The sequence below is a fragment of the Lytechinus variegatus genome, chromosome 10, assembly GCF_018143015.1.
Source record: "Lytechinus variegatus isolate NC3 chromosome 10, Lvar_3.0, whole genome shotgun sequence".
Taxonomy (NCBI): Eukaryota; Metazoa; Echinodermata; class Echinoidea; order Temnopleuroida; family Toxopneustidae; genus Lytechinus; species Lytechinus variegatus.
In genome coordinates, this window is record NC_054749.1 from 5,882,170 (window position 1) to 5,905,614 (window position 23,445).

At 35.8% G+C, this 23,445-nt stretch overlaps 1 protein-coding gene across 1 annotated transcript in view; it reads right to left on the reverse strand.

Moving 5' to 3' along the window:
• Positions 1-23,445, reverse strand: part of LOC121423123 (extracellular serine/threonine protein kinase FAM20C-like) — a 51,048-nt gene that overhangs the window by 25,049 nt on the left and 2,554 nt on the right. The window contains exons 2-6 of the mRNA XM_041618412.1: positions 19,598-19,676; positions 12,197-12,289; positions 11,379-11,491; positions 6,143-6,323; positions 2,156-2,268 (exon numbers count right to left, since the gene is read on the reverse strand). Coding sequence (XP_041474346.1) covers positions 2,156-2,268; positions 6,143-6,323; positions 11,379-11,491; positions 12,197-12,289; positions 19,598-19,676 — 579 coding nt within the window. The remainder of the gene's footprint in view (positions 1-2,155; positions 2,269-6,142; positions 6,324-11,378; positions 11,492-12,196; positions 12,290-19,597; positions 19,677-23,445) is intronic.

Below are 23,445 nucleotides of genomic sequence, written 5' to 3' on the forward strand. Positions count from 1 at the left end.
TGGCTTTAATAAAAGCAGAAAATTGTAAGAAACAAATATTCATGTCCAAAAAAATCCAACAAAGAATCAGAGTAATGAATGTCTACAGTTATGCCTTGACGTCACATGCGACAGTGCCATGTGATATTAAAGTAGAGTCCTATTTTTCTTTTATCAATAAAAAGGGAAAGAAAGAAAATCATTCTTACCTGTGAGTGTATGAAACAAATATAAAAGGAAACATTATTGCATACACGCTTCTCCGATCACATTAACAGCACGAACCACTTTAAAATATCAGTTTATGTTAATCATATGTATCTGTGGGAGTCTCGCATGTGGCGTCACAATGTCATAACTTCAAAAACTCATAACTGTATCATAATAGTTCTTTAAAGGACTTTGCCCTTAACGTTTCATCTAACATCATGCTCAAGGTGATGACATCCTATACAATCAAAGCTGGCATAAAAAGAAGAAGAAAACAAAATCCTAAATTCCTAAAGTACAAAAACGAACCACAAACCAATTATTATTACCATAATGTCACTGAGCGGAAGTTCAATAGAAAAACTATTCCACACGTTGAATATTCTTTTATCTGTCTACCCCCCCCCCCCCGCGCGATCATTCTCTATGTTGAGTCATGAAATCATGACCAAAAAAGAGCGAAATATAAGACAGATCCTGGTATATCGATAGCAGACTCCCCTCTCCATCATCCTAGTTTTAAACAGTTTTGGAGCATACTGACAACCAACTACAATGATGTCTGGGAGCATTCCATGAAACATATAGTCAGTGATTTGTTGTTATAAGCTACAGAAATCCTTGCATCTGATTGGCTCAGATCAATCTTGCCGTGGGGATGACGCTGACTATATAATGTTTCGTGGAACATTCCCCGGGAGCAGCGCGCTATGAATACAAACATTATCTGTATACAGCCCAAATATTGACATACTGGATTCATGTCGGCTTTCAACTACATCGTGACCTCTGACCTTTCAAGAGTGACCCAGAAAGAAACTGGAGTTCACCTCCTTGCCGATTCTTGAGTTCGTAATTGGTAGGTTATGGAATAATGTCTTCATCTCGACCTGTTTCCCTCTATCTGTCGTACTGTTTTAAAGCCAAATGATCGAGTTATTGCTGGAGCCTGATTGCAGATTGCATCTCTATTTACATATAACTTTATAACACAAATTTGTATAATCCACAAGGACGGCGATGAAGTTGAACATGCAAGTTATATCTAAACCAGACGATGAATGTGTCTTGAATGCTTCCTTCGTCAGAGATGGGGGCCAAGATAAACGACACGACCCACTTTAAGAAACCGTCACAAAAGTTCGAACAACCAGTGAGCTACATACGAATATCATTGTTCGTACCAATTCTTGATTTCGTAAAGATTCGGACATGGGGCATATATTCTTACAGCATTATGAACAACGTAAGGCCATATTGAGAAAAGAAATGACCCTATAATTAGTACGTTTTCGTAAGAAAGCTTTGATTATTCTTTCTGTCATGCGGCCGTCTTAACGATTTCTGTCCTTGGAAGATGGTCGTACGTGCAACTCGAGGAGATCTCAACTCATTCGTTTGTCGATTTCACTGAACAGTAGCGCAAAATTGTGTACCTATGCCTAACGAGTCCATACCCCTACGAACACCTTACAAACGCCAAGCGTCATTCGTAAGATCGCTGTACGATTTTTAGTTTGTAAGGCGTTCTCATGAACGCTAGATGAACTTAAGAACTTAAAGAACTTTCTTCTTGCATGGTTCTTCCGATGTTCTTACGTTTGTAGGACCGCCTTAATAAGAGTTTCGTATGATGTAAAAAAAAAAATCTTGGACAAGATCATGACCACGCTGCTTACAAACGGCCTGCAAACGCTATTTCGTACGGCCTTCTTGGTATGATCTTACAAAATGGACTATAATTCGATCTTACAACGTGTCTACGAACTGCCCTAACATTGTTAAAGATACCATGGTATAATAACTCAAATAGTGCAGATTCGGAGGTCGGTACTATAGCAATCAATAACTATTACAGAAGTTATTGAGATATTTTTCAAATCCTGTCAAGATTGTTCTTGAAAATCTCAAAGGATTAATGTAAATGTTTATTTCATACTTAAGTAAAAAAATTGATTTTACTCACCCATTAAGAAATCAAAGATGGACATATCCATAAGATCCAGCAGTCTTCTACCGCTATTATACGGGTGTTTGTTCATTACAATACGATGACAGTAAGTGGGGTCTTGCTCCCAACTGCAAACAATCATAAAAAACGGAGAAGTCATTTAGAATGAGAAATCAAATTACAAAATATGGAATAATAATAGTAATACACTGTAGTAGTAATAGTAGTAGTAGTAGTAGTAGTAGTAGTAGTAGTAGTAGTAGCAGTAGCAGTAGTAGTAGTAGTAGCAGTAGAAGTAGTAGTAGTAGTAGTAGCAGTAGTAGTAGTAGTAGTAGTAGCAGGAACAGTAGTAGTACTAGTAGTAGTAGTAGCAGTAGTAGTAGTAGTAGTAGTAGTAGTAGTAGTAGTAGTAGTAGTAGTAGTAGTAGTAGTAGTAGTAATAGGTGAGAATAGGTAGTCTAGCTTAGCTGGGGTAATTATCGCAGGGCCCGCTGGGAGAACAGTTTTCGAAACTGAAGTGGCTACCCTAGGTAAATATACCCTTATAATTAATATCATTATCATAGTACTAGTAGTAACCACAACAACAATACTGTACTAATAATAATGATGATAATAACAATAATAATATTAATGAAAATGATAATACCACATGATTAATGAGTGAAAGATATTGCAACACATGGACATTTTTCGGCAAATCTCGAAACGCAGAATAATGACGGATTGATAGATAAAAAAGGGAAAAAAGAAAGAGAGAGAAAAAGAATGGAATAAAGAAATGAGAAAGGTATAAATAAAGAGATAAAATGAAAGAAGTTAGGGATGCATTAGATTATATATCAAAGCAAAACTGTTTCAAGCAAGCAACTTGTTTTTTAAGAGCGAATTATCTTAATTCACCGGCAGGGAAATTCCCTTTCAGAGCCGACCAATATTTAACCTTCGAAAATCACAATCAATATTCCTAATAAATATCAGAAACGTGCTTGAACATTAATTTTGCCTATGAACATGATGATGAATTATTACCATCCGTCTGGGACATTTCGACCATGACATTCTGTCTCCTCACGAAAGTGATAAATAATTGCATTTCAGAAGAAGAAGTTCCTCATAATTAGTATCACTCAATACGACAGTAGCGTTTTGTTTGCCTTAATTACCAGACTATTGTCTCCTTCATTTCATATCCTGAGAAATTCAAATCCTCTTCAACAAGTTCAGATAACTGAAGTCACGAAGTTATTCTTATTCAATAAACATTTGAAGGGCAAAAGAAAGAAAAATTCTCTCAATAGAGGGCGCAGGTCTACAAATAAGTTTGGTCAAATTGCGTCGATTGCGATCCCATCAGTCTCCTAGTTTGACTATTAATCGATTGCATTATATAACCATTTAACCTATAGACCTACTGATAATGATTTGAATTTTCCAATTGTTAATATTATAGTATGTGACGAAGAAAAGCCATTTATGCTCTTAGAAAACGTTTAGAATAGTCAGAATACCAATGACATAGGGTATATTTAGGGTAAAACTTCTGGTCAAATAATTATGATCTTGAAACGGCTAACATACAATCTAGAAAAAAGGGTCGTAATGACCACATTCCGTTGCATTTCTTAAAGAACCATTCTATCGCAAGCAAATACATTCATGGATGAAATCTGACACCAACGTCTACTACATTGTTCATTAGCTTTGAAATGAATCATAGCGAATAATTACAAGCGAGTGAATAAGCAAAGGGGGAAAAAGCAAACAAATGCTTAACATTTTGTTTTGGTAGCTTCATGTAAGTTTTATCTAACACTTGGTTATTTTATTTTCTAGTTCAGAGTGATATACACATACATAGAAAAATGAGGAGAATATTAATCAAACCATGTTTACAGTCGGTCAAGCTGGTCAATTGGGGGAGGGGCATGGGCGGAAATCCCAAGGGGGACGCGTCCCCCTACCAAAAAGAGTAGGGGGGGGGGGACACAATATGAAATGTCCCCCTACTATTTTCGGTCTTCTATGATGGAGAAAAATACATCACCATTTAATCCAAAATACATGTATTTTGGATTAAAATGACCCAACATTTTGGGTGAAAACCTCCTTTTTGTTGCTTGTCATTTTGGGGGTTGAAATTACCTTACATTTTGGGTGATAACCTGTAACCTTCAAGTTTTCCAGGCCCTGGTCCCCCTACCTTTTTGGACAGATTTCCGCTCATGGGGAGGAGTACAAAGGGGGGGGGGAAGGGTACAAGGGGCATGCTATTTATGCTCAAAGAGTAGACTGCGCCTCCTCATTTTAAATCTAATTTCTGGGTCCCCTTTTCATGGAATCCTGCATCCCCTGCGCATGCATTTGGTGTTTTAAACAAGGTGGTTTAAGAACCACCAGTCATTCCTGATTTCACGATCAATATGCAGTATGATCTTTTGACCGTCCTTATCATCCTCAAAAACACAATGGTCTATCGCCCAAGAATAAACTGAGCCAAGTGTAATTGATGCAGAAATAAAGAAGTGAGAGGAATTCGAATAAAAAACTTGACCTTCGACCCTTAGATAAGCTTTGACCCCATCCTCCTTAACAACACATGTATGGTATTACCAAAGGCTAAATTGATCCAAGTGTGATCAAAATTGATGTAGAAATAAAGAAATAAGAGCAAGTTGCACAAAAGGTTCAAAGAAGGATGGACGTGACCTCATAACATTTGACCTTTTGACTCCTAGATGACATTTGACCCAATCATCCTAATGGACACACATGTGGCGTTACTTAAGGAACAACAGCTTAAAGTTTTATTCTTATTATCAACGATTTGCCTGATCCTAACACCCACACAACATCTAAGTAATGATCGTTTAGTCAACCTGTTTTACAATTATTTTAATCATATTTTGCGTAAATGGTTTTTCATGGCAAACTTATTTGTTTCTATCTTTTTATATATTAAGTTTTACAATTCTTCGTGTAAATTTAGTTGTCTAGACTTAATTGATGTAGTTTGTAGATTTCTATAGGTGTTTTTTCATAGATGTACATTGTTGTCAATTACTGATGTAAGGACCCCATTGGAAATAATCCATCTCGGCTTTCATGGGCAATCCTGTCCAGGTATACACTACTGTTCATATTTTCATGTACTTGTTCATAGTTACCTGACAAATAAAATCAATCAATCAATCAATCATAATATAAAGTATCTGAGCATCTCTTTATATCGTCCTTATTACATCACTACATCATGAAAATTGGTATTCATATCAATCATTCTCTGAATTTGTGTGTGTATGGGTGTGTGATGTGTGTATTACTTTGCCCCTAGTTGACCAGGCGCGCATCGTTCCGATACAAGTGCAGTTATAATTGAGACCAATTGTAATTGCAACGTAATCAATCAATTCGATATGCTCTTCATAATCCTTAATTATACATGTATTACGTTAAGATATAAATGTTAAGCGCTTAGAAACTACTGTAATAAGCGCTATATAAATGTACATTATTATTTTTTTATTAATTCAGGGTAGCTGTGCTAAAACCGAGCAAATAGTAAGTAGTGCTTGGAAACATTTGAATTTAAGAGCTATAAATGTTGCATATTATTAGTATTATCATTATTTTCTCTTTTTTGTCTTTACTGCGCCATGAGTATCCATCTACTGGCTGGCTCATGATAAAAATGCTAATATATAAATTTTTTTTCCGGATGGTTACAAAAAAAAAAACAGATTGAAATATTGAATTTAATCGTTATTTACCACAATCTTCATACAAAACATATAAATCAAGAAGTATATTAAAAAAATACATTATACACATGTGATTATAATTAAGAATAGAGGAAGGATCACTGAAAAGTTACAAAGAACTTAAAAATTTGTGCTCCTGAAATTAACACAAAACAACACAACAGAAATATAATTATCAAGGTGTATAAACAACAGCTCCATTTCCATTAAAGAATGAGTGAAGCTGTTTTCTATTACTCACACGGCTGTTCTGTGTTTGCTGTACGATCTCCTCCACGGATGTCGCCATGTTTTTCTAGGAGCTGCTTTGAAAGAAGGCAGGAAGGCAGCGACCGATCCTTCGATCATGTCAGGCTTACCGCAAACTGCAGTCTCGGTCTCGCAGTAGTAGGAACAATGGCCCACAAAACACACATTGTTCGCTGAAGAAATCAAGAAAAGGGGAGAACATAGAGATAGCAACATAAACCCAATTAAAATGAATTAGGCGGCTAATAGCAGCATAATTTGGTCGTAAAATTGGAGGAGGACAAGAGTTATCCGCATTACTCTGATGCTGCTATTATCCGCATAATAGCAGCATCGGAACAAGATTTTGAGTTTATGAACGCATTTCCAAATAATGCGGATAATTGCCATGGTGCGGTCACAAGGTCACCCTTTTCCAACACAACCGCATCGGAGGGGGCGTGTCCAGTTGTCATGGCGATTATCCGCCTTTTTCAGGACGGGCGCTCGTAAAAATAATGCGGCTTATTTTCGGAGTTTATGAACGCAATTTTTGTTGAATTATCCGCATTACTCTTAGGCGGCTAATTGGAGGATAGGTTTATGAAAAGGGTAAAAGAAGTCGGGTGATTTTTCATAATGATCGTGAGAATGAAAGTTCCAGAAACAGAGAGGCAATAGCTTAAATTGTTCTATTGCGTTTGCTCCTGCGACAATAGATCCATGTTCCCACTTCAAGGCATGGTCACAACGCCCGAGCGTTGTTGGAGCGGAGAGAAAAAAAATCATCACCTCTCACTACCATTTACCATTTTCGATTTCGATTGTTTTTTTGTTTTTTTTTTCGATTTTTCCCCAATTTTGTGAGCGAAATTCGACCCTCTTTCCCTATTTATTTATTTATTTGTTTATTTATTTATTTATTCACACATATTTAAACAGGTTCACAAGATCAGAGATAAAATTACTGTTTTGCATCTTGGTCCTGGTGTATAAAAAGACATGATAAAATAGTAATTACAAAGATAGGCATATATCAAAGAACAGGGTAAGACATATTTCAGCATAATACAAGTTCAACATGAAAACATTATTGATCATCTTATTATTAATGGTAAGAAAAAAATAGATAGGCTTATATGAATAACAAGGGTAGGTATAAGTATAACCTTAGCAACTACAGTATATAAACAATTGCAAAAAAAAAGAAAGCAGGGGCTAAAAGTGAATTATGAATAGACAGAATAAAATTGTGATGTAAATAACTGAAAATATATAAGTTCAGGGATGGGAATTATCATGACATACATGTATTAGATTTCGATTTTTTGTATAGAGACTTAAACACATCTAAGGATTGAGCATTTTGGAAATTTGTGGGTAATTTATTCCATACTTTGGCACCGGCATACTTAAAGGATTGACAAAAGAGTTGAATGTTAGGTTTTGGTGGTACGACATTAAGGGAGTTAGCATTACGAGTGTTCAATCCATGCCTGTCGAAGTACATTTCTATTTCATTGCATAATCGGGATGGGGCAAGACCGTGGACACATTGGTACATTAGAGTTGATAAGAAGTAATCACGGCGATCATCAATCGTTTGCCAGGAAAGTTTGTTCATTATGTGGAGACCAGAATCTGTATTATAATCATAGCTAGAGGTTACGTGACGGGCCGCTCTTTTTTGGAGTCTCAATAAGGGTAATTTCAGTTTGTTAGGGCAGTTGCCCCATACTGAGACACCATAATCGAGACATGGTTGTATAGACGATATATATATAGTATTAAGTAAAGTTTTGTTTAAAAATTTTGCTAATTTGCCAAGGTAGTAAATCTTGTAAGCAGTTGATTTGCATAAGTGTCTTAAATAGTCATTCCACTTTAAATTTTCATGTATGATAATACCCAAATACCTGATAGAATGAACTTGCTCTATGAGTTCATTATCAATATAGATATTAAGACATTCTGTTGACTTTGTAGAAATTAACATTGTCTTCGTTTTATTTACATTTATCTTAAGACGATTTCTTTTATACCAGTTATCTAGGGTGTTTACCGTATTTTGTAAATCTATAGTAACATTATGTATATTATCGCCAGTAACATAGATAACTACATCGTCGGCATATATAGAGCATACAGCATTATTAAGGCCTTCTGATATATCATTAATAAATAACAAAAATAGAACAGGAGCAAGTACACTGCCCTGTGGTACCCCTACTGGTAATTCCTTTATAGAGGAGTTTTTACCCTTTGAAGAAACAAGTTGTTTTCTTCCAGTGATATAATTAGAAAACCATTTTAATTCTTTGTCATAAATTCCATATTTCTCTAGTTTAAACAAGAGTAATTGATGATTAACACAGTCGAAACATTTGGAAATGTCAAGAAAACATGAGCCAATTAATTCTTTATTGTTAAGAGCCTCGTGAAAATCATCAATTACCCTGTGAAGGCAGGTGAGGTAATAGCTTAAATTGTTCTATTGCGTTTGCTCCTGCGACAATAGATCCATGTTCCCACTTCAAGGCATGGTCACAACGCCCGAGCGTTGTTGGAGCGGAGAAAAAAAAAATCATCACCTCTCACTACCATTCACCATTTTCGATTTCGATTGTTTTTTTTTTTTTTTTTCGATTTTTCCCCAATTTTGAGAGCGAAATTCGACCCTCTTTCCCTACCGCTCCACGACCGATCCAACAACGCTCGAACGGTGTGACCAGGGGCGGTATTCTGAAAACGTTCTTATCTTAATTTTGTTCTTATCTACGTCACTTTCTTAAATTGGTATTCTGAAAACGTTCTTATCTTTTTCTTATCTTTTGTTCTTATCTTTGTTCTTATCTTGCTCTCCACCCAATGCTGAGCGCGTAAATTTACAACTCGCGCATATAATACCAAAGCGCGCTAAAAGATAAGAACAGAATGTAGATAAGTGGTATTCTGAAAACGTTCTTATCTTTTTTCTTTCTTATCTTTCACGATATTTAAGATAATATTTAAGATAGCTAGAGGGTTATCACATCTCACGATGTCCGCGTTTTTCTTGCTAAAAATCGATGGCCTATAGTAGTAACAAGTACCCACAAGTATTCCTCCCACCATTTATTTCATTCACCCTTTATTTTGCCCGTCTCTTTTTTCTATCCCTTCTTTCTTTTCCATTTTTTATTCCTTTCTATCTGTCTGTCTTTCTTCCTTTCTATCTGTCTGTCTTTTGTCCTTTCTATCTGTCTGTCTTTCTTCCTTTCTATCTGTCTGTCTTTCTTCCTTTCTATCTGTCTGTCTTTCTCCCTTTCTATCTGTCTGTCTTTCTTCCTTTCTATCTGTTTGTCTTTCTTCCTTTCTATCTGTCTGTCTTTCTTCCTATCTGTCTGTCTTTCTTCTTTTCTTTCATTCTTCATTTATATCTTTACTTTTGTTCTGTTTGAATCTTTTAATTTCTTTTTTTTCTTTTGCTTTGTTTCATTTATACTTCATCTTTCTTCCTTTTTTATTTTCCCTTTTCGTTTTATCCCTTTCTTTTTTTTCTTTACTGAGTCTTTTTTCTGCTTTCCCCCCGTTTCTCTTCCTTTTTTCTTTCTTTCTTCCTTCACTTGTTTGTAATCTTTATTTTTCTTCCTTATTTTTCTTCCATTCTTTCGTTTTTATACATGCTTTTCCTTTTTTAATCATTCATTTCATTTTCCCCCTTTTTCTTCATTCTCTTTAATAATTCTTAATTTTTCTTATTTCTTTATTTCTGCTTTCTGACACTTTTGTGTCTTTTTTTACTTTCTTTCTTTTTTTCTTTATTTTGCTCATTCTTTTTTCGTTCGTTCTTTATTTACTCTTTTTCTTTACTTTCTTTCTTCTCTCTGTCTTTCTTCTATTAACTGTTTCTTTATTCTTTCCATTGATTTTTTTTCGTTTTTTTTTCCCAACTTTTTATTTTCCCTTTCGTTTTCTTTTTCTTTCTTTCTTTCTTTCTTTCTTTCTTTCTTTCTTTCTTTCTTTCATTTTTTTCTTTCTTTCTTTCCTTATTTCCTTTTTTCTATGAATTTACCTTTCTTTCTTTATCTTTTTGTAGTCTTCATATTTGCGTCAAATTTCCTTCAATTTTTTCTCTCATCTTTATTTCTTTGTTTTAATTTTTTTTTCTCTCTTCCTTCACTTTTTACATTTTTATTCCCTTTTTTCTCTTTCTTTTTTTTTCTTTCTAACTTTCTTTCATTCGTTTTTTTTTAGACTTTTTTTTTCTTTTTCGGTTCCTTGTTAATTTATTTTATCTTATATTAGTTTGACCTTTTTCTATTTTTGTGTGTATTCCTTTTAGTTAATTTCTTTTTTTTCTTCATTTTTGTTCCTTCACTTTATCATGGATAATTGTTCTATTTTTTTCTTCCTTTTCCTTCTTTTATTCATTCTATTTTCTTTCTTTTTTATTTTTGAATTCTTTTTGCTTGCTTTCTTCCGTTTACTCTTTATTTTTTCATTATTTTCTGCTTTGTCCCTTTCATCTTTTTTTTCTGCTTCATTCTGACCATTTTCTGTCTTCTTTCTTTCATACCTACTTACTTTCTTTCTTCATATTTTGTTCTTTATTCGTACCTGCTTTATTTACTTTTCTTACTTTTTTTGCACGTGGACGTCTCGAAATAATCAGTCATTGCGTATAAAATGCCTATTTCGCGCAATGCGCCAGAAACGGTGAACGCGCAGCGCCCATGATATTCTCTTCACATAAGGAACGCTTCTATTGGTTAAACTGCCAATATAAAGCGCATTTTGATTGGTAAAATCTTAAAAATGGGCGTGTTGGAGATAAGAAGGGGGCAGTCCTTACAGAGATAAGAACGCGTTAAGAAGATTTTCAGAATACCGATTTGCAATGATTTTAGCGTCTTCTTATCTCAGTGAGATAAGATAAAAGATAAGAACAAAGATAAGAACGTTTTCAGAATACCACCCCAGGCCTTTAGATACGCACTTTAAGCTAACCATATACCACAGCTTCAAACCTTGATATTCAAAACATGGTGCATCAAAAATCTTTTTCTAAAATTATAAGTGCAATTAGATAGATGTACTTAGCTGTTTATGTTGAATAATTGTGTATAATTATTAATCTACATATCTTTTTCATACGTTGTATCAAATGATGGGAAAGAAATTAAGGATATATTATAATATTGTGGAATTTACAACTCTTAAGTTTTCACCTTGCATTAGAGAAAAGAAACACATCAATAGATTGTTACCTGGTGATCGAAAAAACGTTTTTCTAAATGCTGGATCTGCTAACTCAAATAGATCCTTGGTAATGTTGAACCATCTACCGGCGACAGGGGGCGCTCTTCTAAAATCTAAAATTCTGAAAGAAAAGGAAATGGGGAAAACAGATATTCGTATTTAGTATTTATTACAATACTATACGGTTTGTTGAAATATTCTTACAAATTACATACTTTGTACGTCGAAGGTTACCTGTCCGATTTTCTCCCCTATTTTTCGGTTCCTCAAAGTTTTCACTGTAATCTATACTCAGGAAAGGATTGACTGATTTTGCAAATTAGTCAATCATTGATATTGAATTCATATATGATTTATAAAAAAGATACCAAATCAACCCTTGCATATACATGTAGCTGATATTTGATGAGTATAAAAGACCTATAAATAGTATATACATTTTAAGGTGACTCAATGAATGCTCTTTATTTCTTCTTCTCTTTTTTCTTATCCTTTTCTTCTCTTTCTCTTCTTTTCTTCTTCTTTCTCATCCTCTTCCCCTTCTCCATTTTTTCTTCTTCTTTATTATTATCATTATTATTATTATTCTCCTACTCCTCCTTCTTCCTCTTCTTCCTTTCTTTTTTTTCACATTCTTCTTCATTTTCTTTCATTTCTCCCTCTTCATTCTAATCATTCTTTTACTCTCGTATTCGCGGTCAAGATCAATATTTTTCTCACATTTTGGATAGAATATTGAATGAGTAAGTGTATGAACTGAGTTATATCATATTTACTGTACTAAAGATGTTTATTTATTATTAAAAATCAAATGGCAAGTAATTACCTATCAAGGTGAAAGGCAGAGACCTCGGCATTATGACGTTCTATATCAGAGAAATAAAAGTGGTCTGGTAAAGTCTCGTATTCACGTTGAACTCTGAAACAAACAGAAAAAAGTAGAAAGAATGTTGATCAGACCTATATTTAAAATGTGGCGTTAAAATGGGGCATAAAATGTGGCGTAATTTAAAAAAAATGGATGGTGTAGAACATGGCATGGGGATTTGATGAAAAAAGTCTCAAGCGAGCGAAGAGACCAAGGAAATAACTTAAATTTTCTTCCTTTACCCGGTCATGAGACTTTTTTTTTGGGGGGGGGGGGAAAGGGGAATCGTTTAAGAAAGATTTGAAGTAATCCAACCAGGGACGTGAGAGGGAGGCGTCCATGATGTTTAGGATAATAACCTTCCCCCTAATTAACCTTTAAAATAATCTTTTATCCTTTTTTATTTTTGTACAAGTAATATGTTCAAAAGAGATTATTTCTATTCTATGCAGGGAAATAAGTCATCTATTTACAAATTATGTTGTTTTTTATTTTGTCGATTGATATGGGTTTTTCCCCCTCTGCTTTGACATTGTTATAGAAGAGAAATTGGGCAGTTTAACTTCATTTGTAATCATTTTAAGAATATTTTGTAATCTCATTGATATTGATAGATTTGTTTATCTAATGTATACATGCAAAGAATATCTATATGAATTGTGATTGTAAACCTACTGATTTGAAAGAGGAAGAAAATAAAATATTGTTTAAAAATAACCCCCAAGCTCTTTCATTGAGCCAATATTGTTCATGCTTTATTAGGTTTCCCGCTCTTCTCTTCACGCAATCACTTCAAACTCTGAATCTGATATTGCGCCATCTATCGTCAAGATTCTGCGTTGTCTGCTCCAGGGTTTTCTGAATAGCATTGGGAAATGTTACAGGTGTAATTCGACTGTTCACTTAGAGTTCCCTCCCGTAGATACCGGGGATAGATATCCTATCAAAGGTTGTGTATCGTTTCAAGATATTATACTTATGAATCCATGTTCTATATTGAAAGAGATAAACATAAATATGGATTTGGACATGGGTGTCTATGTTAACTATTATTATTTTATAATTTCTAAAAGTTGCAGCCTGGGAGTAAAAAAAAGAGTAACTTTTAAAGAAATCCAATGGGACACCTCAAGAAACATCAATATAGAAACAAAAAAAATCCATCTATTTCATTATTCTCCTCTCTTTTAAAGGGGAAGTTCACCCTGACAAAAAGTTTATTGTAAAAATAGCAGAAAAAATAATAAAAAATATTGCCGAAGGTTTGAGAAAAATTCATCAAATAATTAAAAAGTTATTAGAATTTCAATTATTTGATTTGTGACGTCACATGCGAGCAGCATTCCTACATAGCGAATGGTAAAAAATCTATGAAATGTCATTTTCTCAGAAAATTGAAAATGGTTTTCACTGTAACTTTTGTATATCAATAGACAAATCATTTCACACCCGATCATGAAAAGAAAAGAAAATTAAGTCATAAGGAACCATACAAAATTTGAAATTCATACATTTTATATTACATAACACATGGGGCAGCTGCTCGTTTATGACGTCACAAATCCAAAATTTTGAACTCTAATAACTTTCTCACTCTTTAACGGATTTTCCTCAAACCTTCACCAATATTTTTTACTATTTTTTCTGCTATTTTTACAACAAAGTTTTCTTCAGGGTGAACTTCCCCTTTAAGGAAATGCACAGATTATTGTATCAATGCGCGGTGATTTCGAAAGATCTTTGGTCCCTCTTAGTGGCCGTGTTGCCATTTGGGGCCGATCTCCTTCCCCAAATTTGAAAAAATTGGGATTTTGAGAAGCCTTTGGGGATGGAAAAATTATTTGGGGACTGAAATAAATTTGGGGATTTTTCATGCAGTTTAGGGGATTTTTAAAGGTTTTGATGAAAAGCACCAAGATTCATTATTTTTCAGTAATATGACGTTAAAATACATAGAGAAATACTCTCTTAATACATTTGCGATCTAGTAAATCGCAGCTACAGTGTAGACATAGAGATGTATACTAATTTGTATATATCTCTATGAGTGTAGATCATCTGCAATTCAACCGATGATAAATGGTGGGATTGCAAATCTACTTTGCATCGAAACCTAAAAAAAAGAAGGAAAAAAAATCTGCTGTGTATGGTGTGAACAAATAAACACATATTAACTTATTTTTGGCAAAACCATGATAAATTTCCTCACTTTTTCAGAAATTTGTGTGATTTTACAAATTTGGGGATTTAGGATCCAATCTGGGGATTTTTCGAGTGCCTTTTGGGGATTTTCTTCAGCTCGGATCTGGCAACACTGCTTAGTGGGGACAATGCAACTCAATATTAAAAAATTCAGGGGGATGTGTATGTCCCCCACCCCCCCCCTTCTGGATCGCTACCTATGATTGTATACTACATGATTATTAAAAAAAACCTCTTTGACTAAATGAAGCTCTTCCAGCGGGATGATGACAGCCAAGCTATGCAATGTAATCTCCCTTATTGAACGAACGGTTACATTGCAGTCCCCCGCACAGGCGATGTAGTGGATGATGTTCAGATACTCGTATGTCACACGCACGCTAGCGGGGAAACTTGGGATACGTTTACAGTACACATGCATCATGTTTACCGGGTAGTTAGTTTATTGAAGCTATTAGGGTGAGACATGAAATTGATCGGACGATGGCACTTGTTGGGGCAATTAAGGAACATGGTCAGAGATATTCGACCCCTTTCGTCTCTCTTGTTCTATCCCGATCTCCCCTCTCTGTTTCTTGTGGGTGTTGCAAAAATCTTATTTGTAATCGACTGCAAACTATAATATTATTACGGTCGTCTTTATATGTTATTTTGTTGCGAGAAATAGGTAGTTAATTGCTAGACTGAAGGACCGAGCATTGGTTTGCATGACTTAAGCTTCAATAACAGTGTCAAAAAACGTAAACAAGTGGAATGCCTCTGGCCGTCTCACCTGCATTACGCGGTTCAATATAGCAGCAGTGCTGACTTTGAATACTACTAACTCGCACAAGATGTTCAGTGATACATGGTTACTCTTATGTCCACTTTTTATGAACTAGACCAATAAACTTACAGAGATATGATGGTTATTCAACAAAAAAAACCCAACATGGCCAAAGTTCATTGACCTTACATGACCTTTGACCTTGATCATGTGACCTGAAACTCGAACAGGATGTTCAGTGATACTTGATTACTCTTATGTACAAGTTTCATGAATCAAATCCATAAACTTTCAAAGTTATGATGGTAATTCAACAGATACACCCAATTCGGCCAAAGTTCATTGACCTTTGACCTTGGTCATGTGACCTGAACGCGCACAGGATGTTCAGTGATACTTGATTACTCTAATGTCCAAGTTTAATGAACTAGACCAATAAACTTTCAAAGTTATGATGGTAATTCAACAGATACCCCCGATTCGGCCAAAGTTCATTGACCCTAAATGACCTTTGACCTTAATCATGAGACCTGAAACTTGCACAAAATTTTCAGTGATGCTTGATTACTATTATGTCCAAGTTTCATGAACTAGGTCCATATATTTTATAATGACATTTCAAAAACTTAACCTCAGGTTAAGATTTCGATGTTGATTCCTCCAACATGGTCTAAGTTCATTGACCCTAAATGACCTTTGACCTTGGTCATGTGACATGAAACTCTAATAGGATGTTCAGTAATACTTGATTAACCTTATGGCCAAGTTTTATTAACTAGGTCCATATACTTTCTAAGTTATGACGTCATTTCAAAAACTTAACCTCAGGTTAAGATTTGATGTTGACGCCGCCGCCGTCGCCGTCGGAAAAGCGGCGCCTATAGTCTCACTTTGCTTCGCAGGTAAGACAAAAATTACTTAAAAATTAATTAATTATGGTCAGCTCCCCTCCCCCAACAGGGTTTCGTGCTGTTTCATAAAACCGAAATTCGAATCGTCACCTACGTGAAAGCATACCATCTGGTCATCATATTTTACAAGTACAGCTCTATTCTGTGCGTGCTATTTGTAATATTATTGATAGAAATTTTCCCTTTCGATTGTCCATTATTTTGTAGGGGCTGTGGAAAGTTGTGATTTTAAGCACGTTCATCCCTCCTCTACAGGGGCCGCGGAAGCGGGGGGGGGGTGCTTCAGCCCCCACTCTTTTCTAAAACCGTGTACAAAAACGTAAAAATGACCATAAGATTGTGATTTTTTGCATGGTAAGCCCCCCAGTTTTGGCTCAGCCCACCTCCCGGGCTACCCCACTTTGAAAACCGTTCAGCGGCCCCTGCTTTCGAGTGAGCACCCACCCCACCTACTTTAAAACCGTTCCGCATTGGAAAAGGCCCTGGGAACGATTAGTTTAACTGATGTAAATGTGAAAAGCAAAAAAAAAGGGGGGGGGGTGTCACTGTAAAACGAAGGTAATTTTGGTCCAGAGACCTTTAACAAGCTTCCAAGGGCCATGCCCTTGCCCCCTGCAATTGGCTAAAATGCTAGGTAAACACCAGAAAAAGGTCTTTTCTGGAATAAACATTCATTTCCTTATTCGTCTTGTGCAAGTTTAAGGTTCGAACATCATCGTTGAGTACAGTGATAACTAGTCAACTTTTACTTCAAATATCATTCGCTTGGGGTCAACTTCATGTTGAGAAAAGAAAAAGTGTGACTCGAATTCAACGTGACTCTGAATGACGTGTCAGAAGACGACGATCGACCCATTTGTTCGTCAAAATAAACGAGTCACTCCCATTCCGAGTAGAACAAACTACAGGCTGACGACATACATGGTCAATTTTGGCTCTGCAAATAATGATTGTCCGCACTGAATGGTTGCACAAACTACCTTAAACTAGAAATGATTCGAAGTCATGATGACTGATACGTAATACAGTGCTTAAAGGTTCAGTCACATTGACATAATCGAAACCGGACCGACCAAATCTATTACGCTACACCCAATGATATACCATCGGTCGGTTTGGAGACGGATGCCGTCGTTTGACTGCAGCCTTGATGTTGACGAGATCCGCAATGTAATGCGACGACGCAGACAACGACCATTGGGGGCTTTACCTAACCTCTCTCGTTTCTAGGATAATCCCCTACCGAGTCCGTAAGATAAATAACCATCTTGATAGTACAAGTGCTCGCTAAATAGATTCTTCCCCACTCAAGTACGCCTTCATCTGGTAATACACATATCAAACGTCTTATGGGATCTGCCAGTCGGGGATGCGGGATGGGCTGAAGTCGCATCTTAAAAGGCTGTCGCGACGAAACGAGATTATGTAAATCCATCGTCCAATATATTTTATGATATTAATGCGGTTATCGACGCTGCTTCAGACCTGACCACTGTACAATTTACGTGTCACTTTCCATCGAATGTTGGCATTCAAGCAGTCAAAATAAATTCATTTAGACAGAGTTTGTAGATGGGACACATAATTGACCGAGAGAATGGTCATTTTGACTAATCGTTTTTAAATTCACTTCGGAATGATGTTTTCGGTCATTCGGTAAGTCCATTTATGATCTCGGTCACGCAATTTATGCCACACCCACCCCCCACCCAAAAAAAAAATCATACAAACATCGTTGGTGTATGGGTAAATGATAAAAAAATATTTTTTTAATACAATAACATCACCCCCCCCAAAAAAAAATAGGAACTTTGGATATGTTGCTCCTTGGTCTAGAATAGTTTTAAGTTTCTTTGGGCCATAATAAGAGTAGAGGGGGGGGGGGCTGACAGGGGCGGAAAGAGAGAAATACGAATAGAAGTAATTTTCCATATTTCTTCACCCTATCTGTTATGTATTGGTTGATACATTTGGATTAATAGCAATTATTGTATACGACGCCTTACAAGAATAGTAGTTTAACATCAGAGTAAGATAGTAAAGTAGTATATCAATGGTGTTCGTACGAAACGAGAGTCTGCTTATTCCGAGCCGCGACTTTAAGCGAGAATCCCGCTAAAGTTAGTGTCTTCTGGTTTCTAACCGCTTATGCATAATCTGGTTTCGAACCGCAAAGCATATTCGGTTTTTAACCGCTAACATATCTTCTGGTATCGAACCGCTAAACTTTCTTCCGGTTGCTAACGCTGCAGCGTCGGCTGATGTCTAACTGCTAAAGCGTATTCCGGTTTTAACTACCCAAACGTTTTCCGGTTTCTAAACGCTAAAACGTCTTCCGGTTTCTAATCCTCACATTTGCAGTATATAACAAATAAATTTGAAATGCGGCATATAATTATGTGCTGCGAAAAGCGCTTGTACAAACTGAAATAGTACTTACCAAACAATAACGCCAAAGAAATAACAAAAAAGAACAAATTAGGACCCGATTATGATATTTTCAAACCCTTGTAAAACTGGAGCACGGGGTAAATACCTGAATATTTTATCTAATATGATAGAGAAAGTTTAAAGATTAATCGCTTCCCATTTAATGGTGGAAAACGATTTCATTTTCATTCCCAATAAACTGGTGAATAGAACAAGTCACTAAATGGAGATATTACTCAATGGACACAGTATTAGCCCAAGTTTCAACAGTGACAAAACTACAATATCATTTTACACTTTGTGTAGAAAGGAAGTTAAAGCACCACACATTTAATGCCTATAAGATACATGACATTTTGTACATACATGTTATTAAGATAAACAGAGATCTCTTAAGACACAATCCTCCAGGATTTTAACATCGATTTCAGATTTCATATTTCATGTTTGCTTAACCTTTGCGAAATGAATGTTCGTTTGGCTGCGTGGGTTGAAATACAATGAGCGTTAGTCAAAGAAAATAAGAACACGATATTTCCTTCGGGAAGTTTGGGGTTATGTTTTCGACGAAATCGAGAGAGAACAATTTATTATTGACGAAGATTGCATTAATATCAAAGTTGAAAATATAATGACAGCGAACCTGCTTCAAGTTGAAATAAATTTATTCCGTTAAATTTTATCACAAACTATAACAAAATATATTGATATAATTTCAATAGTTATATTCATTATACTCTAAAGAATTTGACAAAATGACAATTTTCTTGGTTAATATGATTGCGTCCGGCCGAGAAAAATTGTTAAAATCAACCACATTATTGGTTAAATTCTGACGGAAATTTGGTTGATTTTGACCAATTTTGTCGGTCGTGCACATATTGACCGACAGAATAGTCATTTTGACTAATACCTTTTAGAGTTTATAATCAGTGAATATGAAAGACGAATACCGTGGACACGACTTAGAAACATTATAACTAGCAATACAGCTCAAAACAGGCTTATAATAATTTAATTCAATGTCATCTTTCAAATGAAATAGCTCACCTCCAAGGTTTCATTAAACTCTGTCCGCCATCTCTGAATGTTAAGACCATCTTCACCTGTGTGCCTCCCGATTTTTCATCTGTATTAAAACAGCAAAAAGTAATGATATAAGAATACGAATATCAGTATAATTGTGAAAAATAATTGCGTTTTGGTAATCTATATTTGGTTACTGGTACATAAAATGGTCAAATTACAGGGTTTTAAAATAAGTCCAGATGGACTGTAGTTAGGAAGCAATCGATTTCTGGATTTAGTTTTAATCCTAAAGACTTAAATTTAAATCTCAAAAGATTTCAATGTAAATCTTTCGAGATTTGAAAATAAATCTTAAGGATTCAAACTAAATCCAGAATTCGATTGGTCCCTAACTACAGTCCATGTGGACTTATTTTAAATCCCTGTAATTTAGTAGTAGTAGTAGTAGTAGTAGTAGTAGTAATAGTAGTAGTAGTAATAGTAGTAGTAGTAGTAGTAGTAGTAGTAGTAGTAGTAGTAGTAGTAGTAGTAATAGTAGTAGTAGTAATAGTAGTAGTAGTAGTAGTAGTAGTAGTAGTAGTAGTAGTAGTAGTAGTAGTAGTAGTAGTAATAGTAGTAGTAGTACAGTAGTAGTAGTAGTAGTAGTAGTAGTAGTAGTAGTAGTAGTAGTAGTAGTAGTAGTAGTAGTAGTAGTAGTAGTAGTAGTAGTAGTAGTAGTAGTAGTACAGTAGTAGTAGTAGTAGTAGTAGTAGTAGTAGTAGTAGTAGTAGTAGTAGTAGTAGTAGTAGTACAGTAGTAGTAGTAGTAGTAGTAGTAGTAGTAGTAGTAGTAGTAGTAGTAGTAGTAGTAGTAGTAGTAGTAGTAGTGGAAGTAGCAGCAGCAACAGCCGCAGACGCAGTAGTAGTATTACGGCATTATGAAACAGAGAAACAAAAATTAATCGATTGGATAACCCATATTCAGCGATGCCATCACGACACTACTGGCCATCCAAGGGGTCCATATAAAGAGAGAGAAAAAAAATAATAGGGAAAGATGAGAATAAAATGAGATAAAAATTAATCAAACGAATACATGAAAAATACATATAATAACCACGGTGTGTTTCCTTTAAGATGACACAAGGGACCAATAATGGCTCCCAATCTCATGAATCCATCTCTTGGAAAACAGGCCCACCGATCCTATTAGCTTGTTAGAAATGCATGTGTAATTCACTTAGTCTCCATATGCACGATGTGTTCTTACTCCCACTTTGGACGGAGGGAGGCGTGGAGGTGTTAGTCCGCTGGAACCCGACCCATCGCAACATTGCCTACAGTTTAGAGGAATACTATTCAGCGACAGCACTCTATAATGCTTAAAGATAAGACACTAGTTGCAGCAAACAATTATTTCATGAGAAAGTCTTTAGAAAATAATATCATACATCTAGATCTGGTACATTAATGCATGGACCTAGGTTATCTTTGTGGAATCTTAGCTTAAAATCAATAATTCTAATGATCACTGACACAGAAAAGCATACGTGTGAAAGTGTATCAATATTGCTTCGAAAAATTTGATGGATTTCCGTGATTATTCTGCTCATTTCTCAGCAATTACACATTTCCTTTCAGAGCTTAATTGGCACAAATTTTATTTTTATTTATACGTACAAACACTTCGGTGGTAATTTCATTGGATTCTGTTCGAATTCATTTTGGTATTTATCTTTAGCACTGTAATCATGGTTTAAACAGCGATTCTTTTAGCTATCAACAATGAGTGATGCAAACGTCGTCCACGCAAGAGATGGTATATATAGAAATCATACATCAATTATATCAAGTATATAAAGCTTAAATCTGGAAGTGTGGACACGGCTGTAAGAGCCTTGACCTTGGATTTAAAGATAGAATAATCCGCTATATCTACGGCTGATGTGAGACGAAGAGTTTGAATCAAGATGGCGCCTAGTTTGTATGATATCGAAGATATATTATAGATTGCCATATGAAAATATTTCGTGGGAATATCGGGAATATTAAAATAAGATAATGTACTTAATACCGAAACATGGAGGCGGCAATGAATTAAATGTCATATATAAAAACAAACACCAAACTCGTTCGGGGGGGGGGGGTGACATTCACATTATCCAACATAAATCGAAGGGAACGGAGCTAGCAAGGGATTCTATGAAGATTACGCAATTAAGGGAATGGAAGGTCAAAGTGCGCACTGCAATGGCAATGCAACGAACTACTAATAATCAGAAATGCACTGTGATGGATGGGGCGTGTCAGTTTCGATCGGATCCCTAATCCGGGCTATTGTAAAACAATATCCGATGAAATAGCAAGTCATATCGGCGAATCTGACTCCAGACCGATCAAAGCTATTACGTTATTTCCAATGACAGTCCATCGGTCGGTTTGTACTCGGTTTCGTTAGTGTGACCGCGACACAAGGGTTGCATTCAGAACGAGTTCATAATATGGGTGGGCGTATAGGTTCCATGTGCAGGCAACATCCGGGACATTGGCTGTTATTAGAACTATCGTGACTACCGCAGAAACATCAATGAAATGCATTGCAATAAAAGGAATATTTGAGGGGAAAATAGTACAACCATAACCTAAGAATGGATCATAGACATGATAGTTGTGTGAAAGAAAGGAGAGTAGATGTAGAGCGAGGACCGATAGATACATAGGGGAAAGGAAAAGAAAGAGAAAATTGATGGGGGGTATGGCTAGACGCAGTTCCAAAGAATGATAATAACTGTCATATCAAGCGTATTCAAAACCCCAAAGTAGTGGATACGACCGAATTTTTTTACCGAGATGTATTAACAAGGAGTTATGGCAGTAAAGAGACTGGAAGGTGGGAATTAAAACCTGTCCTGAGATTTGTCCCCATGCCATAATAAGCAACAAGACCTTAAGAATGCATCCTCAAAATGAAGTGATCTTGGACAAAATTGATATTCAAGCAATGTCCATAACTGGATAGCATCATGGACACAACGATTTCAAAAATAGCGTCAATGCAACGTTACTATTGTACACGGTATATATAACCGTAACCAAGGGAACAGCGTGTAAACCAATCAAACGACCCGCCAAAGTGCCATCCCATGCAGCATAAAGGTCAAACGCGCGATAATGCGGTTAATAATAAAGACTATAAACTTCTTTTATGTTTATAGTCAAATGCGAACCGGTGCATAGTTTTATCTTGTACGTATATTCGATATCAAGGAAAATGACCATCGAAATATAGCTGTGGAAGTGGACAGCGCCGGAGGCTTCCGTGGAATGGTACACATCACTCGACAGCCCTTGACGATACTTGAGTTTTCAATGTCGCCTGACAAATTCTAGACCTGTGCATACTATCTGTGTCTTTCTGTCTCTGTCTCTCCATCTCTCTGTGTCTCTTTCCCTCTCTCTCCTCTCCCTTACACACATCCCATCCACACACACACACTTTCATTCGCACAAAAACACACACACATAATGCTATCAGTCTTAATTTTAACCGTCTGTTGCCCTCTGGTTTAACCTAAGAATTACCATTATAAGCAATCAGATGCAATAAGAAAAATGTTATCAGTCAAATATCAAATTTACACTCCGCCTTTTAATTCGTTGATCCGGAGCAAATGATCGTCTTTCAAATCGATAATCAGTTTAAATTTTTAACGCTCTTTCGTTCATCTATAAACACGAAAACATTATTATCAGGTCGTTCAGTTTTCAAAGAAGTAGTCCGTACACTTACGCAAAGCTTTACGCATGAGGGGAACATGTTCTCAAGTGCTAAATCAGCGACTAAGGGATACATCGTTTAGTATGAGAAAAGGGTCTTAGATTACTGAAGAG